Source organism: Salminus brasiliensis, chromosome 1, assembly GCF_030463535.1.
Source record: "Salminus brasiliensis chromosome 1, fSalBra1.hap2, whole genome shotgun sequence".
In the NCBI taxonomy this organism is placed as follows: Eukaryota; Metazoa; Chordata; class Actinopteri; order Characiformes; family Bryconidae; genus Salminus; species Salminus brasiliensis.
Window position 1 is genome coordinate 17,801,546 of NC_132878.1, and position 24,686 is coordinate 17,826,231.

Sequence of the window (24,686 nt, forward strand, 5' to 3'; positions counted from 1 at the left end):
TTGTCAAGGGCAAATGAGGACTTTTTGTAGAGATTATCAGCTTGTCAAAAACATGATGAATGCTCTACAATATAAATAAATAAACAGACAACTCTTTCTGCAGTTTTTCATTTTTTTTACTATTTAAATCCATCAGTTGTCCTTTATATAGTGTCAGAATCTCATGATAAGTGGATCCATGGAAATGTTCCAAAATGACTTCTGAAGTTTCGGAAGTACAAGGTTTTTTTGTTTTTATTGTTTTTTTGTTTGTTTGTTTTTTACGTGGCAGTAGCTGTACCGTGACTACCTAATTTCTAATTGTAATTAAATGGGGACATACATTGATGTCTTGATGAATGAAACAGGATTAAAACAGTGTGAGAAAACTGATTGATGTCGTCCTTCTTTCTTTCTGCCTTTTTAAATGTACAACAAAATAAATGTTCTAACCTACTGCCTGGTACACTACCTGCTCAGAAAGCCAATTCAGAAATGTTTCTAAACATTTTCTTTGGTAGGTGGCATTACAGGTCTTATTTAGAGGCATAAAACAGTCATGAATAGGGTTGCCAAGTCCGGCAGAAATCCCCAGCCCAGTAGTGTGCTTAAAACCCACCCACCAGAAGGTGAAACTAGCCACAAATGTAAAGTATTCAATTATAAAAAATTGGGCTAAAGACTTTTAAGACATTAAAATAATGAGAAAAGGACCCCATTTTACACCTGATCACCTCATGCGTATCAGGATTATATCTGGATAAGGCAGAGCCGCAAAAAATGCAAGTGTAAACATACCCATTTAAATCAGATATAAATATGATCTCTCAAACCACTTCAGGAGGTGGTCTGAGACTCATTTGAGTCACACGTTATAGCGACAAGACAAATTCAGCAACCAACCCCCCCCCAGTACAAACGAAACACCAATAAGTCTTGATGATGCAATCTGATTTCAGTCTGACTAACCGGAGACGCATTTGACTATCAAGTGTAAATGCATGTAGCTAAAATCTGATCAAGATGCAATCCAGATACTAGTCATATGAAGAGTCCAGCTAAAAAATAGGGTCAAAGAGTCTAGACTTTTATGAGCTTCTTTTAAAATCTTGGTTTGCTTTCCTCTCTCTTTCTTTTATAGGGTAGTAGCAGCTTGCTGTCGCTGGATGGGCCGAGTGGTGAATGTGCTAAAAGCTATGATGCGGTTGTGTTTGATGTGCTAAAGGTGACGCCGGAGGAGTTTGCGGTGAGTATCACTACCATTCTGAGCCTTTTGGATCCAGTAGGTAAGGCTACAGAGAGTGTTATTTAGAAGTGTAAAGCTGCTAAGATTGCCAGGTCAAGCCAACAATGTCCAGCTCAAAGCTTAAATCCGACCAACCAGGTGGTGCCCACAAGTAAGACAACTGTATAAGTGCTGACCCATCCACGTGTTCGATTCCTGCGATCTGTGGCTGAATCGTCACGCTGCAGGATGTGAAACGTCACGTAAGACAAATTACATTAAACACATCATGCTACAACTTGTTTGATACAAGAAGAAAATTCGCACTGTCCTCATTTTACATGTTATATCTACCAGAGACAGATTATATCTACCCAATATTGTTTATATCACTACAATCTTAGAGACCCGGAGTGCATTATTATTAACAAGACAAGCTGGATCACTGTCTTCTGGCCAGGACATCTTTTATCCATGGTATGCCAGTTGTCCATTGGTCCGTGTTGACATTGCCCTTATTCCTCTACTGAGCTTCGCCCTAGATGGGTTTAGAAATTTCACATCTGAGACACCGTCTGGCCCAGCAAGACTAAATAACCAGAGGCTCTTGGAGAGCATGTAGATGAGTTGAGTTACACTGCTGGAACATCTAACTCAGAACCTCTGAAAATAAACTCATTGTCATAGTTATTCATGCAAATGTGGGATGATGAAATTGAGTTCCTCCCTTTGTTTCACAGAGTCAGATTACACTGATGGATGCACCTGTGTTTAAGGCCATTCAGCCAGAGGTAAGTGCTCTTTCAGTAACTGCACTGTTTTGGCACTAAACCCCAGCTCACTATTAAAACTATGCACTTAAAAGGTTGTTATTTGTACCATATAGGTGCACTTGGTAGGTGTACAGTTGCTGACAGTAGCCCATCTGTTGTCACACAATTTTTCAAGCTCCCTCTACTTCTTTAATCAGTGAAAAAGGACCAGCGTAAGATTACTGCTGATATTGTTTTGGGTGTAGGACAGTTTTCAGCACAGCAGTACCATGTGATTCAGTACCACTATCAACTAAAATTGAAACTGAAAGACTTTTACATGTTGCCTTTATTAAACCTGTTATCACTTTGCAGAACTTGTAAAATTCATGAACATTCCATGCAGCACGTATAAACTGTATGAGTAAGATTTGTTGGGAAAGCAGGATGCCTCACTAAAGTGCTTGGCAGTAGTTCCATTGTGTGTTATGGATTGTGGAAAGAACTAAGGAAAGATGAATAGCTTTTTTTATCATTTTGGGGTTATTTTTCTTTTTTTATCTTACTGGATATGAGAAACATCACAAAACATCTGATAGCAAAGGTGTTTCCAGTCTTGGAAATACCGGTCTTTTCTCTACACAGTGTTCAATGGACATGGTTAAACATCTTATTCATACATCTCTTGGAAAGTGAATTCTTTAAAGCACCTTATTTTAAACGATTTATCTCTGCTATATGCATTTTGCTTGTCAAACCTCCAGATCATATTAGACCAGATGGAAGTGAACATAAACATAGAAAAAAATAACATGAATTTCTCATTTTGAAAAAGTTTGAAGAACAAAGCTTGGTTCTAGTTTTCTCCTGGACACCCCGAGCCAGCCAGTGGATGTGTTCACGTCAATTACCAGCTCACCTGATTATAATTAAGCACTGATTTACCAAACCAGATGTTGGATGGGAACTATGAATAATACTGGACTCCAAAGCTCTAAAAAGAGCTTTAGAGATGTTTTAATGAACACAGTGACAATCATACTTCTGCACAGTATTGTGTGTGTATATATGCTGTATATGTACATAAGACTTTTCCAAACCAGAATGTACAATAAGACAACACAGCTCCCACACTGTAACTGAAAATATCTGCAGTGTTCCACCTCTATATGTGCTATTTAAAAAGTGCTTTCTTATAGAAACCCAGTTCGTTCATGAGATGTCTCTTCCATGGTCTGATTGGTCTTGATCATACACTTCTAAATTGCATGATGCAGCAGCAATGGGTAGGGCAGTTGTGGAGACAGATCTTAAGCTTCATGGTTTGGGTGCGTTACCACTGCGATATGCGATACCACCATTACAAACTGGTAGGGAGGGATAGTATACATTCATTTAAAGGTTTGTTTAAAAAAGAATAGTTCTGTGGATTTTCATATCTTATTTAAACTCTGACTGTGCTACTAAATCCTGTGTATGACTCCTGTGGCTGGAAAACATCAGCAGTACAAATTTGGATAAAGAAAACCGTTCCTATTGATGCTTGTGGCTGATATAAAAGGGATTTCAGGGGGGATTGTGCAGTTTGGGCTGAAAGAAGTATGAGCTTTTGCGTTATTCTTATCTTCTTGTAAAGAAAGGGAAAATTGTGAACTTTGTTTCCCCTTTTTTCTCCCAATGTGGTACCGCCAATTAACCCACCCGTTCATAGCTCCCCTTAGCACTAGCTGTGCTCGCGACACTAGAAGCCAGCCACCGCCTCTTTTCGAACTGCTGTAGATGTAGCATCACCGGGCAGCTGACATGCTCGGAGGAAAACGTGTGGTCCCCAGCTAACAGACGCCTGTGCTGGGCTGATGGCAAAGCGACATTGCTTGGAATTCAATCTCTAGACCTCTAGGCCATGTTGACGGCGCATTAAAACGCTCATTCGTGTATACTTACACACACCAGATGCTAAATTATTGACACACCTTTAATCAATGCATTCAGTTATATCATTCAGTCCCATTGTCCCAGTTGTATAAAAATCAAGCACCTAGTGGTTTTAAAGAGCTCACTGAAATTCAGCATGGTGCTGTAATAGGATGCCACTGTTGTAACAAGTCAGTTGGTAAAAATTCTTCCTTTCTAGATATTCCATATTCATACATGTTGGTCATACAAAGGGTCACGAGGTGTCAGACAACGTTACAAAGTTACAGATCAGTGTCGCAAAGTGCTGACAAGCATAGGGCATAAAAGTCGCCAATGCTCCTGAACTGCTGCTAGAGCTGCAAAGGGTGACCAGCTTCATATTAATGCCAATGGATTTAGAATGATATGTAATAAAGAAAACTGTAGGTGCAAAGTGTAGGTGCCCTGTTTTTTTATGTATACATTATTGTATTTTTAGCTTTTTAATACTTATTTTACAAAATTCACTCAAAAATGGTGAAAACCTCTTTACTATCCACCCACTGAAGTTGGAGAATGAAGTGCTATGTCTGAAGAATATTGTATGGATTAGCAGAATTCTTCAACCTGGAAACCTTTTACTATAGGTGTTTATTAGCAGACTTGGAGGAGAATACCTGGTTACAAAATGGAAAAGGTTGATGTTGCAGATACATCTGTGCACCCCATCATGGTCTTACAAACCATAAACCAACTTTTAAGCAGCTGTCAAGTCACCTCATCACAACCCCTTCATTCCTTCTCAGTTCTTTTTATTCATTCATGGAGATCAACGTTCTATTGAAGGTGGAGTTACCAATATTTTGGATTTTTCACAGATGTTCCTCGTCCCATTTCAGGACATACAGGAGCTTATTAGCTGGCAAAAAATGGATAGCTTATGCATATTATACATTAGGTCAGATGAGTCATTTTCCCCTTTAAATGTGAATATACACAAATCAGAATGAACAAACGAACTAAAACTCAGGCTTAGCATCCATACAATTGCATTTAAGATGGAAACAATCATTAGATTTTGTGTGTTGCCATTTAACTGTAGGGTCGTCCACAATAAAGCAGAGCATGTAAGAAAAAGCTAACTTTACATTTTATGGGGTCTGGAAGCGATTTGGGCTGGATGATGTAAGTGCTCGGGGAAATGCTATGTGTGAATCATTTCTTTTGAAGTGGAGTGTGGAATTGGCTTAATATTTGCTGGTGCTGCGGTGTGTGTGTGTGTGTGTGTGTGTGTGTGTGTGTGTGTGTGTGTGTGTGTGTGTGTGTGTGTGTGTGTGTCGGTGTCCCACGTTTTTCGAATTGTGTGTTGTGTCTTTCTTTGCAGTAGTCCTCTCTATAAAAGTTGTGCGTCTGTCTGTAGTCAGCATGGTTCCCACATTAGGAAATCAAAAATCTTTGCCTCTGTGACAGAAATTGTGGGATACACAAGTGTTCCAAACCTTTTCATCCTGTTTCTGATTTTATCCAGACTGCCACTGGATCCTCAGAATTGTGAAGTCAGAAGCAAGCCACAATATGAATATTGCTACACCCATGCTACTAGAAAGCTGACATTCCTATGCATTGGATTGACATTGTACTTGTACTATATATATATATATATATATAGTCTATATATATATATATATATATATATATATATAGACTGGTTTGATTGAGGTGTTTCAGGGAGGTTGGCACTGGATCATATCATATAATATAGAGAACAGATGCAGGTAAACATAAAAACAGTAAAAACAAACATGAATTTCTCATTTTGAAGAAAATAGTTCAAGCTAGTTTGAAGAACAAAGCTTGGTTCTCCTGAACGCCCCCAGCATGGATTTGTTCAATCATTAATCGCAGATTTATCAAACCAGGTGTTGGATGATAACTATAAATAATACTACACTCCCATGGAGAGAGCTTTGGAGATGTTTTAATGAACACAGTGATTGAAAACCACTACCTTTTGTATGAACGTCATTTGTCTTTATTCTATTATTCACTGAGCTAAGAAACACTTACTGCCCAGACACTGAGCATGTTGATTTAATTATTCACAGCTGCATTAAACTTTAACATTGTACATTTAACATCATTTAATTTCTAATTTTACAAAAACCTAATACTACAACAAAATCTATACTTCGCTACCAGAGATAATATATTACTACTTACCTCTCTGACGTTGTCATGCTGCAGAACCAGGGCTCATACTAGTCAAATATGAAACATTAACAAACATGACAGTTGTAGCCCCACAAAGAATAGCCCCACCAGTTTGTACAGAATCCCTGTAGTTGCTGAGTAATATGCCTTAAAATCACTAAACCAAACAATAGACGATGCAAAACACATTACAACCATAGATGGAGGTGGATACTGATGTACATGTATTTTATTACTGCACAGTGGTGGTAAACAACAGTCCTTAGCAGTGTGGATAATTGTCAGAAGTGCAGAATGTACAGAATTGAAGTGTGAATAAACAAAGATAATTTAGTGTGATGTCTTGTGTGAAGTGACGCACATGGTATGAGCAGTAGATGAAAGTGAGGAACAGGGATGAGGTAGTTTAGTCTGAATCTAACTGAGGACCATCAGGCAGATCTGTTCAGCAGCCTGACTGCCTGGGAGGAAGAAACTGTTTGAGTTTGGAGGACTTGACCTGAATGCTCTGCAGCCTGCGTCCAGACGGAAGGAGTGTAAACAGCCCACGTGAAGGGTGAGCAGAAGAGATCCTTCCTGCTGCTGCAGACCTCCTTTATAAACAGCTCAGTGTAATTGTGCTTGTTGGCAAGGAATTTTGACCCAGTGGTGGACTGGTCAGTCTTCACCATCCACTGCAGTGCTTTCCTGTCTAAGACAGAGCAGACAGAGATGCTGGAGGCCAGGATGCTCTCTGGAGGTAGAGCTGCTGAGGAGCCTTTGTCTCCCAGGGAGCAGGAAGGTTGTCTGTGGGGTGTACTCCCAGGAACTTGACGCGGTGCAGGGTTTGAACTGCCGTCTTGTTGATGTGTAGAGGGATGTCTCCAGTCATCCTGCTGAGAGAGAGAGAGAGAGAGAGAGAGAGAGAGAGAGAGAGAGAGAGAGAGAGAGAGAGAGAGAGAGAGAGAGAGAGAGAGAGAGAGAGAGAGAGAGAGAGAGAGAGAGAGAGAGAGAGAGAGACAGAGAGAGACCAGTTTAGATCCTGACTATCTGAGGCCTGTTACTTTGAAAGTCAAGAACCCAACTGCTGAATGAAAATAGTCCAATAAGTCCAAGGGAGTGGAGTTTGCTGACTAGCCTTTGAGGTATGATGGTGTTGAATGCTAAGCTAAGGTTAATATACAGCTTTCTCAGATAAGTCTTCTTGTTGTCCAGGGGTGATTAGACCGTGTGAATGATTGAGGATATTGCATTCTCAGTGGAGTGATTCTACTTGTAGGCATATTAATGGGTGTTCAGTGTAATTGTAATGGAGTCTTTTATGTGAGCCATGAGCAACTACCTAATTCACTTCATTACAATTGTGATAAGTGCAACTTAATAGGAGATACTTAGTAAAAGACAACACGCACCCATGGCCGCAGGGATGTATTAGAAATAAGTAGAAGCTTTTCTAGTGTATAATTTTTGTTGTTTTAATTATTAGTTAAAAATAAAAAAAGACCAGCAAGAATGTTTAGCTGACACAGGAAAGGTGGTGCACTGTTCTATTGTGCAGAGTTGCTTGCACAAACATGATCTGATTGGAAGAGTCGTCAGAAGGAAACCAAGAATTGTATTTATGGAGGGAATAAATGAGCTTTTGAAGAACAGAACCTTTGCCAACTGTTGAGCATAGGGCTAGGTCTGTACTGCTTTGCTGGTTTTTATGGCAACCAGAGACACAAGGACCATTGCACAGGAAGATTCCACTTAATTCCAAAATGGATTGAAGTGAAGCGGAAATAGATTAGCCTTTTATAGCAAAACTGTGATCCCAAACTTACCTCATAGCTCAATATCTACTCTGAACTATTTGAAGAAACACAAGCTGAAGTTTTTGAATGGCTCTGCCAGTCCTCTGACTCGAGACATAATTATAAAACGGTGGGGGGACTTTTAAACATGCTGTGCCTGTAAGACGGCACCAAGAATATTGCAGAACTAGAAGTATTCTAAAAAAAGATGGAATGTTATAAAACAAGAACAGGAGACTCCTAGGTGGTTACGAGAAGTATTTTCCAGCTATGATCTGATGTGTAATTTGGCCAGGGGTGCCCAGACATTTGCATACAGCTGTATAAAAGAGAAAGCAAGAAAAAAGTGATTTGTTATTCAAATATACAGATGTCCAAAAAAGGAAAAAAGAAGAGGACAATGAAGAAGAGTAAGAGGATGAGGGGAGAAAAAATTTATATACAATATACAACAATCAATAATGTGTGCAAAGGTGGGTCTTAAGATTTGAAAAAGACAGTGGAAGAACAGTCACAAAAATACTCCTACAATACAACCTACCACCTACCAGCCTAGCATATGGTGTCAAAAGGCGTCCTTTAGTGGTTGATGTGTCTCCTCTGGAAATCTCCAAAATCAGACTTCAGACAGAAAAGGGTAGCAGTTAAGCCCAGCTTGAGTTGGTAAAATGTGCCTCTCTGCTACAGAAGATGTCGGCCAAACGGAGAGAACCTGCTGAGGGTGAGGGAAAGTGGTGTAGTTTAACCACCCACAGCTGTGGATTCACGTGCCTTTCTTCCCATGTCCTCCTTAAAAAATACTGGAAAAGTCTATAAATATTAACTTTCATACCTAAATCAAGCGATGATTAGAATGAGAGGAGAAAGCCATGGAAATTCATGGGAAATGATAGTTTTAGACTGTCCTCTAGCTGGAGGAAAATTTAAGGACAGGAGTTGTGTGCAGTCTGTCTGCTGGGTTATTTGTGTGCATGCATTTTGATCATACATGATCATTTTGATTAGACGCAGTGTATTTTGAACATTTTAATGTGCGGATGTCTTCCCACAGTTTACCTTTACTTTTTTGCTCCAGCACAGTTAAATCTTGATACCAGATGAAAAACACACAATAACAAACGTCAGATTCTTCTGAACCACAGTTGCAGTGTTTGTTGCAAGAGTCAACCTGCACAAATATAATAAATTGCTAACATATCTATATATTAATACTTTCAGAAAGAACTGCTTATTAATTGTAAAAAGGCAAGTTAAACACCCTATTTGATTGCAACAGACATTCAGGAAGATTTTTCCATGTGGAGTGGCATGATTGTGCACTGCTCTACTGTGCAGCAACACTTGCACATGTAGACTATATGGCCAAAGTATTGGGGCACCTTCTCCTTTGGGTCGTTTCTTCCCGAATCTTGGATATGCATTCAGTGACGTCAGTGTTAATGCAATACTTCTCTAAAAGAACTAATCAAGCTGTGTTTGTGTGGTTGCACATCTGTGTCAGCAGTGGTGCAACTTAAAGTGTGTCTACATGGTCCACACTAAATGTGGTGTGACAGTATTAAGAATTTATGCTACACACAACTCAGTTTTTAACTGTTGGACCTGTGGTTGTGGGTTTGATCCTTGCTCTGGCTTCTATCTGTAAGCAGTGTTGTGTGGTCCTGGGTTTTGGGTGCTTCGGTTTCCTCCCAAAAACACATGGTAGGTGTGAGTATGTGAGAGAATAGGTGTGTTGTATCCTGGGATGGTCTGGCGGTCTGTCAAAAGGTGAAAAGGTGATTGCTGCCTTGCACCCAATGATTCTAGGTTGGCTTCAAACCCTTCGGGACCCTAACCAGGAAGAAGCAGATAAGAATATCAAGATGAGTGTATGGTTGGTTGGGTTGGTTGGTTGGGTTGGTGGTTTGGTTGGTGGGTTTGGTTGATTAGGTGGTTTGGTTGGTTGGGTTTGGTTGGTTGGGTTGATGGTTGGTTGGGTTGGTTGTTTGGTTGGTTGGGATAGTGGTTTAGTTTGGTTGGTTGGGATGGTGGTTTGGTTTGGTTGGTTGGGTTGGTGGTTAGGTTGGTGGTTTGGTTGGTTGGTTGGGTTTGGTTGGGGTGGTTTGGTTGGTTGGGTTGATGGTTGGTTGGGTGGTTGGGATGGTGGTTTGGGTTGGTTGGTTAGGTTGGTGGTTTGGTTGGTTGGTTGGGGTGGTTTGGTTGGGTGGGTTGATGGTTTGGTTGGGTGGTTTGGTTGGTTGGGTTGGTGGTTTGGTTGGTTAGTTTGTTTGATTAGGCGGTTTGGTTGGTTGGGTTGGTGGTTTGGTTGGTTGGTTGGGTTTGGTTGGGGTGGTTGGGTTGATGGTTGGTTGTTTGGTTGGTTGTTTGGTTGGGTTGGTTGGTTAGGTTGGTGGTTTGGTTGGTTGGTTGGGTTTGGTTGGTTGTGGTTTGGTTGGTTGGGTTGAGGGTTGGTTGGGTTGGTGGTTTGGTTTGGTTGGTTTTGTTGGTTTGGTTAATTGGGTCGTTTGGTTGGTTGGGTTGGTTGTTTGGTTTGGTTGGGTTGGGTAGTTTGGTTGGTTGGGTTGGTTGGGGTGGTTTGGTTGGTTGGGTTGGTGGTTTGGTTGGTTGGTTTTGTTGGTTTGTTTGTTTTTTTTTTTTTGTTTTGTTTTTTTGTATTTAGTTCCTGGTGTTTCTCTGTTTTTAGTCTTGTTCAATTGATGCAAAGCACTTCGAATTACTTTTGTGTATGAAAGGTCCAGCCTGCTCATTTCTCTGGGTTCTGAGCACAGAGTACTTGTGCTTTAAAATAAGCAGAGGTGTGTTCTCTGTAGAGGGTTTATAGGTTTTCACGTAGAAACATGTAGTTTGACTAGATGTGCCCAAAGCGTGTTTAACGCCTGAATTAATTACCAGTCATTATTCTCCTTAAGAGTCTTGTTAGGGAAGTAAAACTCAAATGTCTGAGCAGTAGTTGGTCTGGCCCAGTGGTGGCTGACTATTATTCAGAAAGCCGCAGAAGTGACCATAGAAATCCCTCAAACTGCAAGTGGAAAACATGAGTCCATTGTCATGGTGACCTGAAGTGCAGGTGCTGGCTAAGGAGATGTGTTTGTGTGTGCGACTGTGTATGTTGTGGAGTAGGCATTAAACCCTAAAGTTCTGTGGATGACCTGTAGCACTATGCATTCACTTTACTACCATAGCCCATGTGTTTAAAATCTTAACCTGTGAGCCCTCGATGTTCTCGTATAATTAGCGGAATGTGCTCCAGCTGTAGTTTCTGAGTTGTGGAGAGCCTGCAGAGCCTAAAGGGCCTTGTGTTAACCCCCCCTCTCTTCATTTATTTATTTATTTGTTATTAATTTGTTTATTGGAATTGCACATTTTGAGTTTTTGGTTCTTAGTGAAAGTAGCAAAGCAATGTGGGTCTGCATTCCAAATTGCCTCAAGTGTACAGATCATGAGTATTGAGTTTAAGCTTCATTAAGGTTAAGGTTTATTTTCCCTAGTATTGGTCCAGACAGCTTTCACCCTGTATATGCTTATGGTACACTGTGCTCTTAAGTAGTAAGCATATTTACATATATTGGACAAACTGAGGTTTTATTCAGTTTTTAAGTAAGAAAAATATTTAGACTTATTTTAAACTGTAAACCCAGACTTTCTTGACTTATTGAAGTATATACTGTTGTCATTCTTATCAGCCTAATAATTGTATTTAAAACTGTGCAAATGCACATACATACGGTCACTGTCTACAGACAACTACATGCATATCCATAATAGTGGCCTATTGGTTAATGGTAAAAGCGCTTTTAACTTTAAATTCGAACTTTTAATTTAAAGTCACACGATCACAATCACACTATGTTGCTATGTTAATAAAAAAAAAGTTGCTATATATGTAATACAGCTGTACTTTACTACACTGTGATGAAGGTACACTGCATTACAATAGCTAGTCATAATTAAATATAAACATAAAAATCATACTTGTTCAGCAAGACAAAAGCCAGCTCAGCATCACTTTTGAGTTGCTTTCAGATTACAGAGCTCCCACCATCTTTCAAAAGCCAAGCCAGTATTTATCCTGGTTTTAGCAAGGACTCAGTCTCACTCTCTTCAGTTCTCATTCTAAGATTCTTTGGTTTGAGTGAGTGAATGAGCAAATGAAGACTTTGCTGTGTTTGCTGTTCTCCTGCCACTTTAACTTAAAGTATTTAAAAATGTAAAAAAAAACCAAAAACATTAAGCTTTGTGAAACAAACAGAGTGGTTTAATGCACATAAGGTACCAATATTGTATGTTTCTTAATTTAGGTCAATTGCTTTACTTTTTGATTCTTTTATTTAACAAATGTTAATGGATTTCAACCATCTCTGACAGTATAATGATTTTTAAGCTAAATCTTAATAAATAAAGCTTAATAAAGTTGCTTCAAATGGTTCTTTGAGCGATGCCGTAGAAGAACCACTTTTGGTTGCTAAAAGAACTATGTTTTTAATAGAGATGTGTAAGTGTGAGTAACCTTTAAATTGGTAAATGACCAAAACATCAATGGATGGTTTTTTAGAGCATTAAAAGTTCTTCACATTTGCACATTTGTTACATAGGGGCTCTTCTATGGCATCGATCAAAGAACCATTTGCAGCCCCTTTATTTTTAAGAGTGTATTTAAACACTCTCTTTGCACTGTGGAAGTATTTGTTTTGGAAACACACTCTTCACGAACGCAGCACCTGGCCATCTCTACTTTAAGACCCTCAGAGAATTAGACTTTATTACCACCAATGGGACAAAACTGGACACTTAACCTCCCTCTCAGTGTGAGACAAAAGGGTCTGGGTTACAAAACGATGGATGTTTATCATGAATATGTCTATGCTGATCCCTTTACAGAAGATTAATAGTAGGTTACAGCAAAGGGGGTTCAAAGAGGGTTGTATGATTGGGCCTCTGAGAGAACAGTGTTGCCAGTTTGAGGGAGGTTTTCTTTCCTCTTCTTTCACTGAGACACAGGCAGGAGGACAAAGTTTCACTGAAGGGTTTTCAGTATATTGACATTTAAATGCTGTCAAAAGTTATGTGTTCGTTCCTTGTGAAGATGGATAGGTTGGGAGATACTTCAGCCCCCAGAAAAATGATACACTAATGGTTTGGGACAGTTTTTAGGTCTGATGCATAATTTAATTCTGTGTCATTGCTTTAATGAGCAAAGTGCAAATCAAATAAACCTGGTTAATGTAATGTCTGAAATTTCCAGCTGCCTTCAAAAGCCCGAAGTTCTTGAGTGTCAGTGAAAATAATCAGCTTGATTTGGTTTCCTGTTGAGTGACAGAGCGGACCTGAGACCTGAGTGGACTCAACAAAGCTGAAGGGAACATGTGGCGCTACCTGATTCGCCATGATTAGTTTAGGGTTATAGGGAAAACGGCTACACTGGGCAGAAGATGGGCCTTTCCTAGAACCTATTCATTTATCGATCTGTATATGTCTGAACGTGTGTGTGAATGAATGAATGACAATTCCAGTGTCCTGGCTTGGATGTCTTTAAAATTAACTTCAAACAGTGAATATTACAAACACATGTAACAAAATCTCATATCTCAGAATTGCAAGCTTACTGTAAAGGATGCAAAAATATGGAAATTGCCAGAAACAGACTGTCTGGTAAAATGCTTAATTTTGATAGCTTCTTATGTGCTTTAGACAACTTAACAACTTTGGAAAATCTTGGTGTTTATGATTTTGTCTGATCAGCACATATAGTCAGTACTGCCAGAATAGTCAGTTTTCACTGTACATTAATAATGGGGGTGCACTGATATGAATCTTGTGCAGATGCTTATTTCCAATATATAATTGATTTCATATCTGCCATGTAGACTCGGGGACGAAATGTGAGTAAATCAAACCCAATCAAACTAGCACTACATTTTTTGGGCCATGTATTAGATAGACACAGAACAAAAATCTGACCCATCAGACACGTCATAATTTGGAAATTTGTTAAATTTGTCTGATGGGTCAGATTTTTATTCTGTGTCTATCTATGGCCCAAAAAATGTAGTGCTAGTTTTATTGGGTTTGATTTAAAAGGGGAGAGTAAACCAAACTGGATGAACCACTCTACTAAATGCTCCTGAAAATTAGTTGAAAACACTCACTTAGCTGGAATACGGTCTGTGCTGTGGTGTTTTCCCTGCTAGCTAACTTACCTAAGCCTAGATAGGACTCATTTTGCATTTCTGTTACTCCCAACACCAATCACAGCGTTTTGTGCTTTCAACACTAGTTGCTTGGTTTGTTTCATTCTCTTCTAAACGCTGTATTTGTTTTTCAGTTTAAGAATAATGAAATATGGAAATCTTGTAAATGTAAAAGCATTTGCTGTTAAGCTGTTATATGCGCTACATGTACAACTTGCACATCGCCATATCAGCTTATTCTCTTATTATCTTATTTCAAGAAATGTGAGTTTTCATGATATGGGTCTATGGAAATGCCACTTTTTAAATGAAACTTCTAAAGCGATAATGTTTCTTGTTTTGTCTGTTCTAGGAGCTGGCTAGCTGTGGCTGGAACAGGAAAGAGAAGCACATTCTAGCACCCAACGTAGTAGCCTTCACACGCAGGTTCAACCAGGTAGGCCAGATCTCTAAGGTGACCCAGTTCAGTACATTCCAATACAACCTGTGCCTTCAGGAGCTTCACAGAGACATTTCCACACATCACCTCCTAAATTCAGCAATTTCTATGCTGATTGTTTTTCACTGTTAGTCGGTAATCAAGATGCCTTCTGCAACGTGACATGCTTTATTTACCCTCAAAAACTACCATTGTCTCCACTATATTTATTCTACAATCTTCCACATTAACATACCCGGCAAATTGAAAACAGCAATTAATTGCCCTAGGCTTCACATTCAGGAGAACTGATGATAAGCCAAAGAGCTCTTTGGTAATGGAACACTTCTTCCGTGACCCACTCTTGTTTTCACTTCATTGGACATAATTTAAACCACTCTTTGCCTGACCCCTCTCAAAGAAACTGAGAAACTGCAAATGAGCCCTCATTACCAGCCTCTGCTAAAGTTTTGGATACTGAAATACATCATTTTCCAACGGGGGCTCCCCACAGAGAATAACGACCCTTTTTTATGCATGCCTCTTGCTTCACTGTTCTGGCATGCTTTGGAAAGAAGGTGGGCCACTGGCTCATGTGTCGTTTGGGCTTGTGGGCTTCTAACAGGTCTACAAGTCAGTGGGAAGTACTATGGAGCCATCATCAATTTCTTCAGCAAGTGTCATTTAGCAACATACAAACATGGTTCTGTATCTACTATAAAGTATTCAGTATCTACTAGGAATTATTCAGTATCCATTATGAATTATTCATTGTCTGCAATGAAGTGACTATTTTAATTTATTCAGTGTCTACTATGAATTATTCAGTATCTACTATGATTTTTTTTTCTTTATCTATCCTAAATAATATAACATCTACAATGAATTATTTAGTATCTTAGTTATATTCAGTATCTAGCTTAAATTATTTAGTATCTATGAATTATACAGTATCTACTATGATTTATTCAATATCCACTATGGTTTATTCAGTATCTCGCCAAAATTATTTAGTATCTTTGAATTATACAGTATCTACTTTGAACTATTCCGTATCTGCTATTATTTGTTCAGTATCTGGCCTAAATTATTTAGTATCTATGCATTCTACAGTATCTACTATGAACTATTCAGTATCTACTATGATTTATTCAGTGTCTAACCTAAATGATTTAGTATCTATGAATTACACAGTATCTACTATGATTAATTCAATATCCACTATTATTTGTTCAGTATCTGGCCTAAATTATTTAGTATCTATAAATCATACAGTATCTACTATGAACTATTCAGTATCTACTATGAACTATTCAGTATCTATACTAAATCATTTGGTATCTATAAATTGTCGAGTATTTACTATGATTTATTCAATATCCATCATGATTTAGTATCTATGAATTATACAGTATCTACTATAATTTTTCAGTATCTACTTTTGAATTATTCAGTATTATTCAGTAGCCTAAATTATTTAGTATCTAATACTATTTATTTAGTATTTAGTCTGTATGATTATATGTATGTACTATTAATTATTTAGTATCTACCATACATGATGATATTAAACAAAGATCCAATACACTTCTAAAAAGTGAGATGTATGGGAATCAGGTTGTTCTTGCAGTTAAAGGTTTGAAGCTGACTCTGAAGCGGTTTGTGCTCACACCATATGTTCTCATATCTAAATGCAGCTCTATAGGTGAATATGAAACATTTACTTTCAACTTTTGATTGCTATATATGTGGCTTGAACTGCAGCACTTAAAACATTTCAAAACGGTATTAACTCGTCTCTCCGCACATTCTCCTCCCAGCTCTGTTAAAAAACATAGGGATTTGTTTGTGTTTTCATCCAAGGCGATGCTTGAGCGTGTACTAAAATGTGACTCTCATGTTGTGTTTTTCTTTTCCTCACTGAAGCTCTAATTCTGCTTGCTCAGATGATTTCTATGTTGATATGCGTATCCAGCGCACTTGGACGTCGCCATCTGTTTTTATGACATCGTTAAGATGAACATGATGAGCTGGCGTCTGGGCGTCAGAAAGATGGCCCCAAGTTTTAAAGAGGCGCTTCAGGCTCTCACATCCAGCCCACACAAGGGCCTGTTTGTCTGAGAGAGTGCCTACACATTGTCATGTCCTGTCCTGTAAAAAACTTAAATGCTCAGTTCCCTGAGGTGCACCTCACTTGCATTCACAGGAGTCTGTACAAACAATAATGACCCTTTTTTTTAATCACATTCCTTTTCTCTTCATGCAAAACGGCAAAGTAATGTGAGGTTTATTTCAGCATTTAAAGAGCCCATAACCTACTGTCTTCTGGGTGGTTAATTTTGCTCCCTGCAGTCCACCACTTATGGTGTTTGTGTGTGCTTATGTACTGACAACATTCATAATTCATTTTTATGTGACCATTTTGCAACCTCAGGCTGTTTTTGTTATTGTGCTTTTAAGACTATTTAAGACTTTTAAGACAAATAGACTTACTATTTGTAAATGACCAGTGTCCTGATTGGCTGTCCTGTGCCTCATTCATAAAAGCACCCAAGACTTGAATCACTTCTCATTATTTCAGTGCAAATGGGTGGGAATGACAGGGTGGTTTTACAGAATGAAGCAGCATTTTATTTTTACAACATCATAAAAACATCCAATTCTCATTCACCAAAAACTAAGGTATTTGGAACACTCTAGTAATAATATGTAGGTTCTCAGTGCCCTCAAAACAGCTTCAGTTTTTCATGGCATGGAACATCCCTTTGATATTCTGGTCTATGTTGATATGGTTGAATCTTACAATTCCTGTAGATCTTTCAGGAGCAAATTTCAAAAATCTCCTGTTCCGTCTTCTATTAGATTCAGATCACTGAAGAACCCTAAGCTCAATGCCATGCTAATTAAACCAGTTGGAGATGACTTTGGGGTGACTGTATTGTGGTCATAAGGGGATGCACATGTCTGTGACTTTCAAGTGATGATTGATTGGCTTAACCAAGCCTGAAAAGTACCAAGAAAACATTCCCCACATCATTCCACCACACCCACCAGCCTGGACTGATACAAGGCAGGTTGGATCCATGGATTCATGCTGTTTGTAGCAAATTCTGAGCATCACATGTGTGCCTTAGCAAAAATTGAGTCCAGGCTAGTTTCTCCTGTCTTTTGTTGGCTGACAGAAGTGGAACCTGATGTGGTCTGCTGCTGCTGAAGCCCATCTGCCTCAAGGTTGGACAGGTTGTGCTTTGGGCTCACCGCAATTGTAGAGTGGCTCCATTGACCTCATCAACAAGGCGTTTCCGTCCACAGAACTGCTGCTCACTGACCGTTTCATTTAGTTTAATTTATTACACCATTCTGAGGAAACTCGAGAGACTCAAGGAAAATCGCAGGAGATTAGCAGTTCTAGAAATACTCAAACCAGTCCTATAATCATGCAAGATACTAGGTACTTTCAAAATGTGTACCAGAAAACTTGTAATCACTGCATATTTGCCTATGAAATACTAGCTGCTTACCATGATGTAAAATAACGTGCTACTGCTGTTTGCTTTTGCTTAGGAAAAGCATAGTCATCGTAGAGGTAGTTTCTTAAGGCTAGGACCATGTTGTCTTAGTTTCCATGCCAACTAGACTTGATTCTACGTGTTAATGAGTTGGTAATATGATGATGATGTAACTATGACATCATGGTATAGTTACTCTGATCTACTTTAAACACATGTGGCTCAGTGAGGTCATGCCCTGTTATTAGAAACACTTCTGCTTAAACAAAGAGCAAAGCTTTGGGGTGAAAAACTGAACTTACCAGCCAGAGCAAGTTTAATTGTGACTCTGGCTGAGGATCTGGAGGGATTAAGCTTTTAAGGACTTGCTGAACTGGACAATACTCATTTTAATTGTTATTTTATTATTATTATTTATTATATTAATTCAGTTATATATGATGACATTCTTTTAAGGCGAGTACTGCAAAAATAATATTTCGAACTTCACTGTATGTTTCTACTTCAGAGTTTTCCTGGTGGTGTAATTTCAGTCAGTGTAATAAACCACAATATATTACAGGATGTCATATTACTATACTTTGTACAGTTTATAGCATCATCCGTACACCATCATCATCTACAATCTAAAATCATCTATCCATCGTTCATCCATCAATGAAGTAGGGCTGGGCAATTAATTGAAACCAACATTCAGATCCTATAATCGATGTAATCTTGCCCGTGTCATTTTTTTATACTAATGCATGTGTAGTCATGTGATTCCAGAGGACACAGAACACCAAGCACCAAGCCAACTGTGCGACTTGAACAGCTTATGTCATCATTCATTAATCATGATCAAGGTCAAATGTTCAATTAATCGTGATGTTGATTTGAGCTCATTTTGTCCAGCACTAATGGTGAGTAGTTCCAGTCATACTTTCCAATCATACTATTCTGAACTATTCTGAACAGTCACCATTAGTGCTGGACAGTATGATTTGAGCTCATTTTGTCCAGGACTAATGGTGAGTAGTTCCAGTCATACTTTCTAATCATACTATTCTGGACAGTATGATTGGAACTACTCACCATTAGTACTGGACAGTATGATTTGAGCTCATTTTGTCCAGGACTAATGGTGAGGAGTTCCAATCATACTGTCCAGAATAGGTTTGGCTATGTGTTGTTCAGCTGAAAGATGTGTGCTCATTAGACCTGCACAGAGTGCTCTAGATAAACCAGAGGCATTTTGAAAACTTTTAAAAGGCCACAGTCACAATTACTAGCGAGGAGGAGTGGGAGAAAATTGCTTAAGCAAGAGTTAAGGTACTAGGTGGCTACAAAAAGTGATATCTGCCAAATACTGTTTTTAAGTATTAAATTAGAGTGTCCAAATTTTTGAACATGCCAAGATTTTTAGGCTAATCCGCTGTTAACCTATTCTGGTTAAAATAATGGACTGTTAACATATGTTAGACACATTTTGTAACAGTTTGCTCTAAATTCTTTAAAAAAATAAAGATCAAATGGTTCTTTGAGAGATGCTATAGAAGAACCACTTTTGGTTACATGAAGAGTCATGTTTGTACATGACGATGTTTCAGTGAAAAACCTTTTAAAGGACTAAACAACAGTCAATTCACATCATAATTTTTTAAAAACAAATTTTCCATACTCAACAAAAAGGTTTCTATATAGCACTAACAAAGGATTCTTTGTCTGGAACACTTTTGGTGCCTTTGAACCCTTGACCGAATACATTTTTTTTAAAAAGGAGCAATCTGCAGTCACTGACCAGAATATATTTTCTTTGGGTCAGACATTTGCATACAGTTGTAGATGTGCTTTTGCCAACGCTTATACTGTATGGCAGCAGAGTATTGTCAGCTTGAGGGTTTTCAGTCAGTCTTGATGGTATTTACTGGTGCAGATTTATAAGGTACCCTGTAAACAACAACAACAAAAACAACAATAATATCACAGAACATAAGATGCTATGTATGTCAGCCTCTCCTATTTTAGGCAAGCAATATATATATATATATATATATATATATATATATATATATATATATATATATATATATATATATATAAAATATTATTATTATTATTATTATTTATTTTTTTTTGACGATATTTGCTCTTTTAAATCTTTCTAAAATGCCTGAAAGACATAATTACCTTAATGGTTCACTTTATATTTTCTGAGTATGCCCTTTACATATTTCTGGCTCCTTTAGGTGCCATGAGTTCACATATTGTAAGAGAAGAACTCTATGCACATTTATTCACAACAGCCAGCTGCTAATTGTTCTCCCACATCTTTCTGAGGCTCTCAGACTTTACACACACATCCAGACCTATAAACTCACATAGCGCACCCATATTTTAACATTGATGTTCTTGTCCGTGTGAAAGTCTTGGGCTTTACACAAACACTTCCAGAGCAGTTTAACCTCGGAGACCCACATTTTCCTCTAAACGTATCTTAGGCAAATATACAACAAGTCAACTCCTCCCCGTAAAAGTGAAGTAATGAAGCACTAATATGTGAAGACATTTGACCCAAGTAAGGAAGAGCATATAGGCTATGCAATGGAAAATCTGCTACATGCACTCCACACCCCCCCGAAACATTGTGAAAGAGCTTCCAGTGGAAATGCTTTGGCCTCCGCTGGGGTCATAGGAAGTTCAGAAAATTCGATTTCGCGCAGTGTCTGCGACGGCTGGTTGCAGGGCCTTCATGCACCAGTTTCTTGTTTTTGTGGGCTGTTTTTGTTGCCAGATCTCTGTTGTCATGACGAAGGTCAGCCTTACGTTCATCCCTGGGTCTTTAGACGCTGACTAATGTGCAGCGCCTTCCAAAGAAACGACCTCATGCTTTGCTGGAGTATGAAAACTAACATTTCTCGAAGTCTGGCTCTGGACCTTTATTGGAACGTCACAAAGCACGTAAATATTTCCAAGTGAAGGTTTGCTTCTTCTCTGTCATGTGTTACCATGGTTTAAATCCCATGACCTAACTGAGAACACGTCGTCTGATATCATGTCTCTGGTCTCCAGTGAAACACCATGTTATCTGTGTTTGTGTTTTTCCCCAGAAGGTTCTTCAGATTGCTTTATGCATGGGAGGTCTACTGAGAAATTTTCTCTCTAAGCAGACATGCTTATTGAGGTTGGTTCTGGGAGTCGTCCTCAAACACTTCATTCAAAGACACAGCTTGCAGGTTCTATGACTTTCAGAAACATACGCTGGTGTGTCACTCTGGATGCGAGTGCAATGCCAACATATCTACGTTGTGTTGTAAGCCAAAATGAGACGTGACCATTAGATGTGATTAATGGGACACTTCTAAATAGGACCAGATGGAATCTACCAACAGAGGCCAACTGGAGCTCCAGGTTTTAGATTGTGATTATCAGTGTGATCATCAGTCACATGCTGTTATTTCTGCTTCCTATGCAGTTGTTTAGTCTAATATTAGACAGCTTTGATTTGGAGGGGATTTTCTAAGTTGGGGTCTCCACTGAGCTTAAACTGTGTCCCCCTCATTTTCCACAGTTTCAGTGAGCAAATCCAACCATTTCTTGCTATTTTAGATGTGTTGCATGATTTCATTTCCCCCTACCTCTTTCCTCTTGTTTTCTTTAGGCTCAACCGAAATGGACTTCCACCAAGGATTTATGTGTGGGTGTTTTTTTGCCTTTGTCCAGTCAGAAATGAGTTTTCCTCCAGACAGTCATGGTTCAGCTCCAGTTTAAAATCCCTTTGGTGGAAAAGTCTCTGTTGATTCCAGCAGTAGATGGTTGGGGGGGGGGGGGTGAAGCTTTCTTGAATTCCCTCAGTGATATTCTCTGATATTCTTGCATCACCTCCGCTGACCCCTTCTGTTTTTCCTCTTCTGCCAGTTCTTTACTCTCCTAAAAAATCTTTATCTGTTAGGGGACAGCATATTATTATTGATTAAACATTGAGTAATACCTAGTGGACAGGTATTTACTATGCTGCTCATGCTCCATAACATTTGTTGCCTGTGAGCTGTAGACGTGGACGTGGACATAGCAGAAAACACACCATGAGTGATCACAAGTAAAGCTCACACTGTGCAGGATCTTTCACCAGGAAAGCTCTGTGACAAACCTCACTATATTATTGGAATACATTGGAGAAATCTGTACATTGGAAGCTAAACTGGAGCTTAAAAATCTGATTTACTTGTTGTTTCAGGACAGTAGTAAATACAGTTAGTTAACCCCATTAAAACGAAAGTGTTATTACAAACTTCTATTACCAGGGAATATCCCCACCAGTTTATGCAGAAATCCCTGTAGTTTCTGAATAATACACCTTGGTGTGCCTTTCTGCATTAATGGGTTAAAGAAAGTAGGTTGTTCAACCTTTTCTCTCTTTTTTTAATTCCTTCCATCAGCTGGATGCTAGTTGCTGAGATTATTTACTGAGAGGCAGTAACTTCTTTTTCCATTATGTTGTTCTGGGCCCATTTTCTGAGGGTGTTTTCAAACTTGGTTTGGTCTGGTGTTTCCATAATGGTTCGTTTTCACCCTTGATGCAATTCATTTGGGCAGGTGTGAATACTATAATTGCACTCGGTTGCAAACTCGTTAACTGATTCAGAACAGAGCAAAACATCTATATTTGTGAAAACCCCCTAACACCACCTTAATGTCAGCTAAACAAAGTGTATGTGTTTCTTTTCCACTTTCCAGTTCCAGTAAGATTTCAGAACAAGTTGTATTTAATAGATCATGCTTTGCCTGGTTATACGAATAAATGTTATATTTATCGTGTAAATTCTTGCTTTCTATTTGTCAACTCATCCTTTGTCAACTCAAGTTTTTTTTCCCCCAAATTTTTGTTTAATTCAGTTAAGAAATCATTGTGTTTCATTTTAGGCTTACAGCTATGATGTGTTGGAGGTGTTGTAGATGTATCTGCCTATGTACAATCTCTTATACTCATAGACTTTTTGTGTCTTTTTAGGTGAGCTTCTGGCTGGTGAGAGAAATCCTTACAGCTCAGACACTGAAAATCCGTGCTGAGATCCTGACTCACTTTGTGAAAATCGCAAAGGTAACGACATTTTAAAGTTTTTTTTGACAAAAAAAAATAACATCCGTTATTGGTTTTCTTTAGAGAGTGGTCTTGTCTTGAATCTAGTTATTCTTCATGCCAAGGTGCCAGGTGAACCCAGATGTTTGAATGGGCCTAGAAGTGCTGCAGACCATTGACTGGCCAAACACAAAACAAGTCACCTTCAATTTTTAATTAGTTTAATTAGTTGTGGCCATTTACTACATATTTATCTTATCAAACTGTTGCTAACACAGTGTTCACTTGTGTTGTCTTGTCATTGCCAAAAATCTCTACTTGAAATATATATATTTTTTAATAACAGTAAGCAAATGCAGTAAATTTACATGGGCACCCATTCTCTGAATCCCATAGATTATGCATGCTAGCAAGCAAAATATCTAAAGGAGCATTGCACATGATTTTCTACATTTCTACATAATCTGTCCAGAGTGGTTTGGTGTGGAATGATTTACTGTAGAAAAACTTACACACAACTTTGTCTGTGGTATAAATAGAGACTAGGGGTCATGATGTCTACAACAGACATATAGCCATTTTATTTATGTTCTAAGACAACCAATACATATACACATTTTCTGTTTTTACATTTAGAATGGTAAAAAAGGGGCCAATATAAAAAAACCCAGCTTGCAACTCTCCGCCATGAATAAATATATAACAAATCAAAACTGTTATAAAACACCTCAGTCATTAGGCAGTAAATTCATAAGCATTTAGTGTAATAGCTTTCTGTGTTGTAGCTTTAAGAGTCATTCAATTCAGAAATTTGGAGACATTCACCAGCACTGTGAACAATTCTGACTCAGTACGTTTCTCTAAAGCGCTGTATTTCACATAAAACCACTTTGAATTACTTTGTTTACATCCTAATGATTGAATTATTTACAAAGTATGAAATATTCTCTTTAGTTTTAGTACATGCATTATACTGAAGCAAGATAATAAAAAAAGACCTGAATAAATGTAATAAAATGATTGAGGCAGCTATGTAATTATGGTAAGTAATGGCAAGTGGGATTCTCATGTGTTCTTGCTTTGAAAATAGATGCTGTTAAATTTTTATTCCACATAAAATGGTCGACAAATATGTCTTTATATTGGCAGTAGGGTTTATGCATGGAGCACTTTTATATATTTCTTGTTTCGTCTTTTCCATGAGTGTATGTGAAAACATTTTATGGAGCCAGGTTTGAAAATAAAATGTGATGACATTGCTTAAAGATAAATGCATGAAGAATATTTTTCCCTTTGGAACTGAACCTTTTTCTTGCCAACCAAAACTTGATGATGATGTAAGACTTAAATTAAATGAAGGACGTTTATACAATCCGTGTTTAAAGCAACATATATATATATGTGTGTGTGTGTGTGTGTGTTTATTTATTTTTATAATGCAGTAAATTTCCATGGACACCCATTCACTGAATTTCATATATTATGCATGCTACACCACAACTCTAAAGCATAATTTCACAGAATGTCTGCATAATGTTTGAGATCTAAAAGAAAAGTCATCCAGAGTGTTTAAAGCAACATTATATAGCAGTTTTACCCTTACAATAACAGCTGTACCACCTTTTTGACTTGTAATAGGGAGAATGATGAGACTTGCATAATGCTGTGTAATGC

The 24,686-nt window shown here is 38.3% G+C and overlaps 1 protein-coding gene across 2 annotated transcripts in view; it reads left to right on the top strand.

Annotated features, from left to right (window-relative positions):
* LOC140549997 (ras-specific guanine nucleotide-releasing factor RalGPS1) overlaps window positions 1–24,686 on the top strand; it is a 178,807-nt gene that overhangs the window by 36,854 nt on the left and 117,267 nt on the right. For both annotated transcript variants that reach the window (XM_072673800.1, XM_072673793.1), the window contains exons 3-6: window positions 1,121–1,225; window positions 1,945–1,995; window positions 14,379–14,462; window positions 22,944–23,033. In XM_072673800.1, coding sequence (XP_072529901.1) covers window positions 1,121–1,225; window positions 1,945–1,995; window positions 14,379–14,462; window positions 22,944–23,033 — 330 coding nt within the window. The remainder of the gene's footprint in view (window positions 1–1,120; window positions 1,226–1,944; window positions 1,996–14,378; window positions 14,463–22,943; window positions 23,034–24,686) is intronic.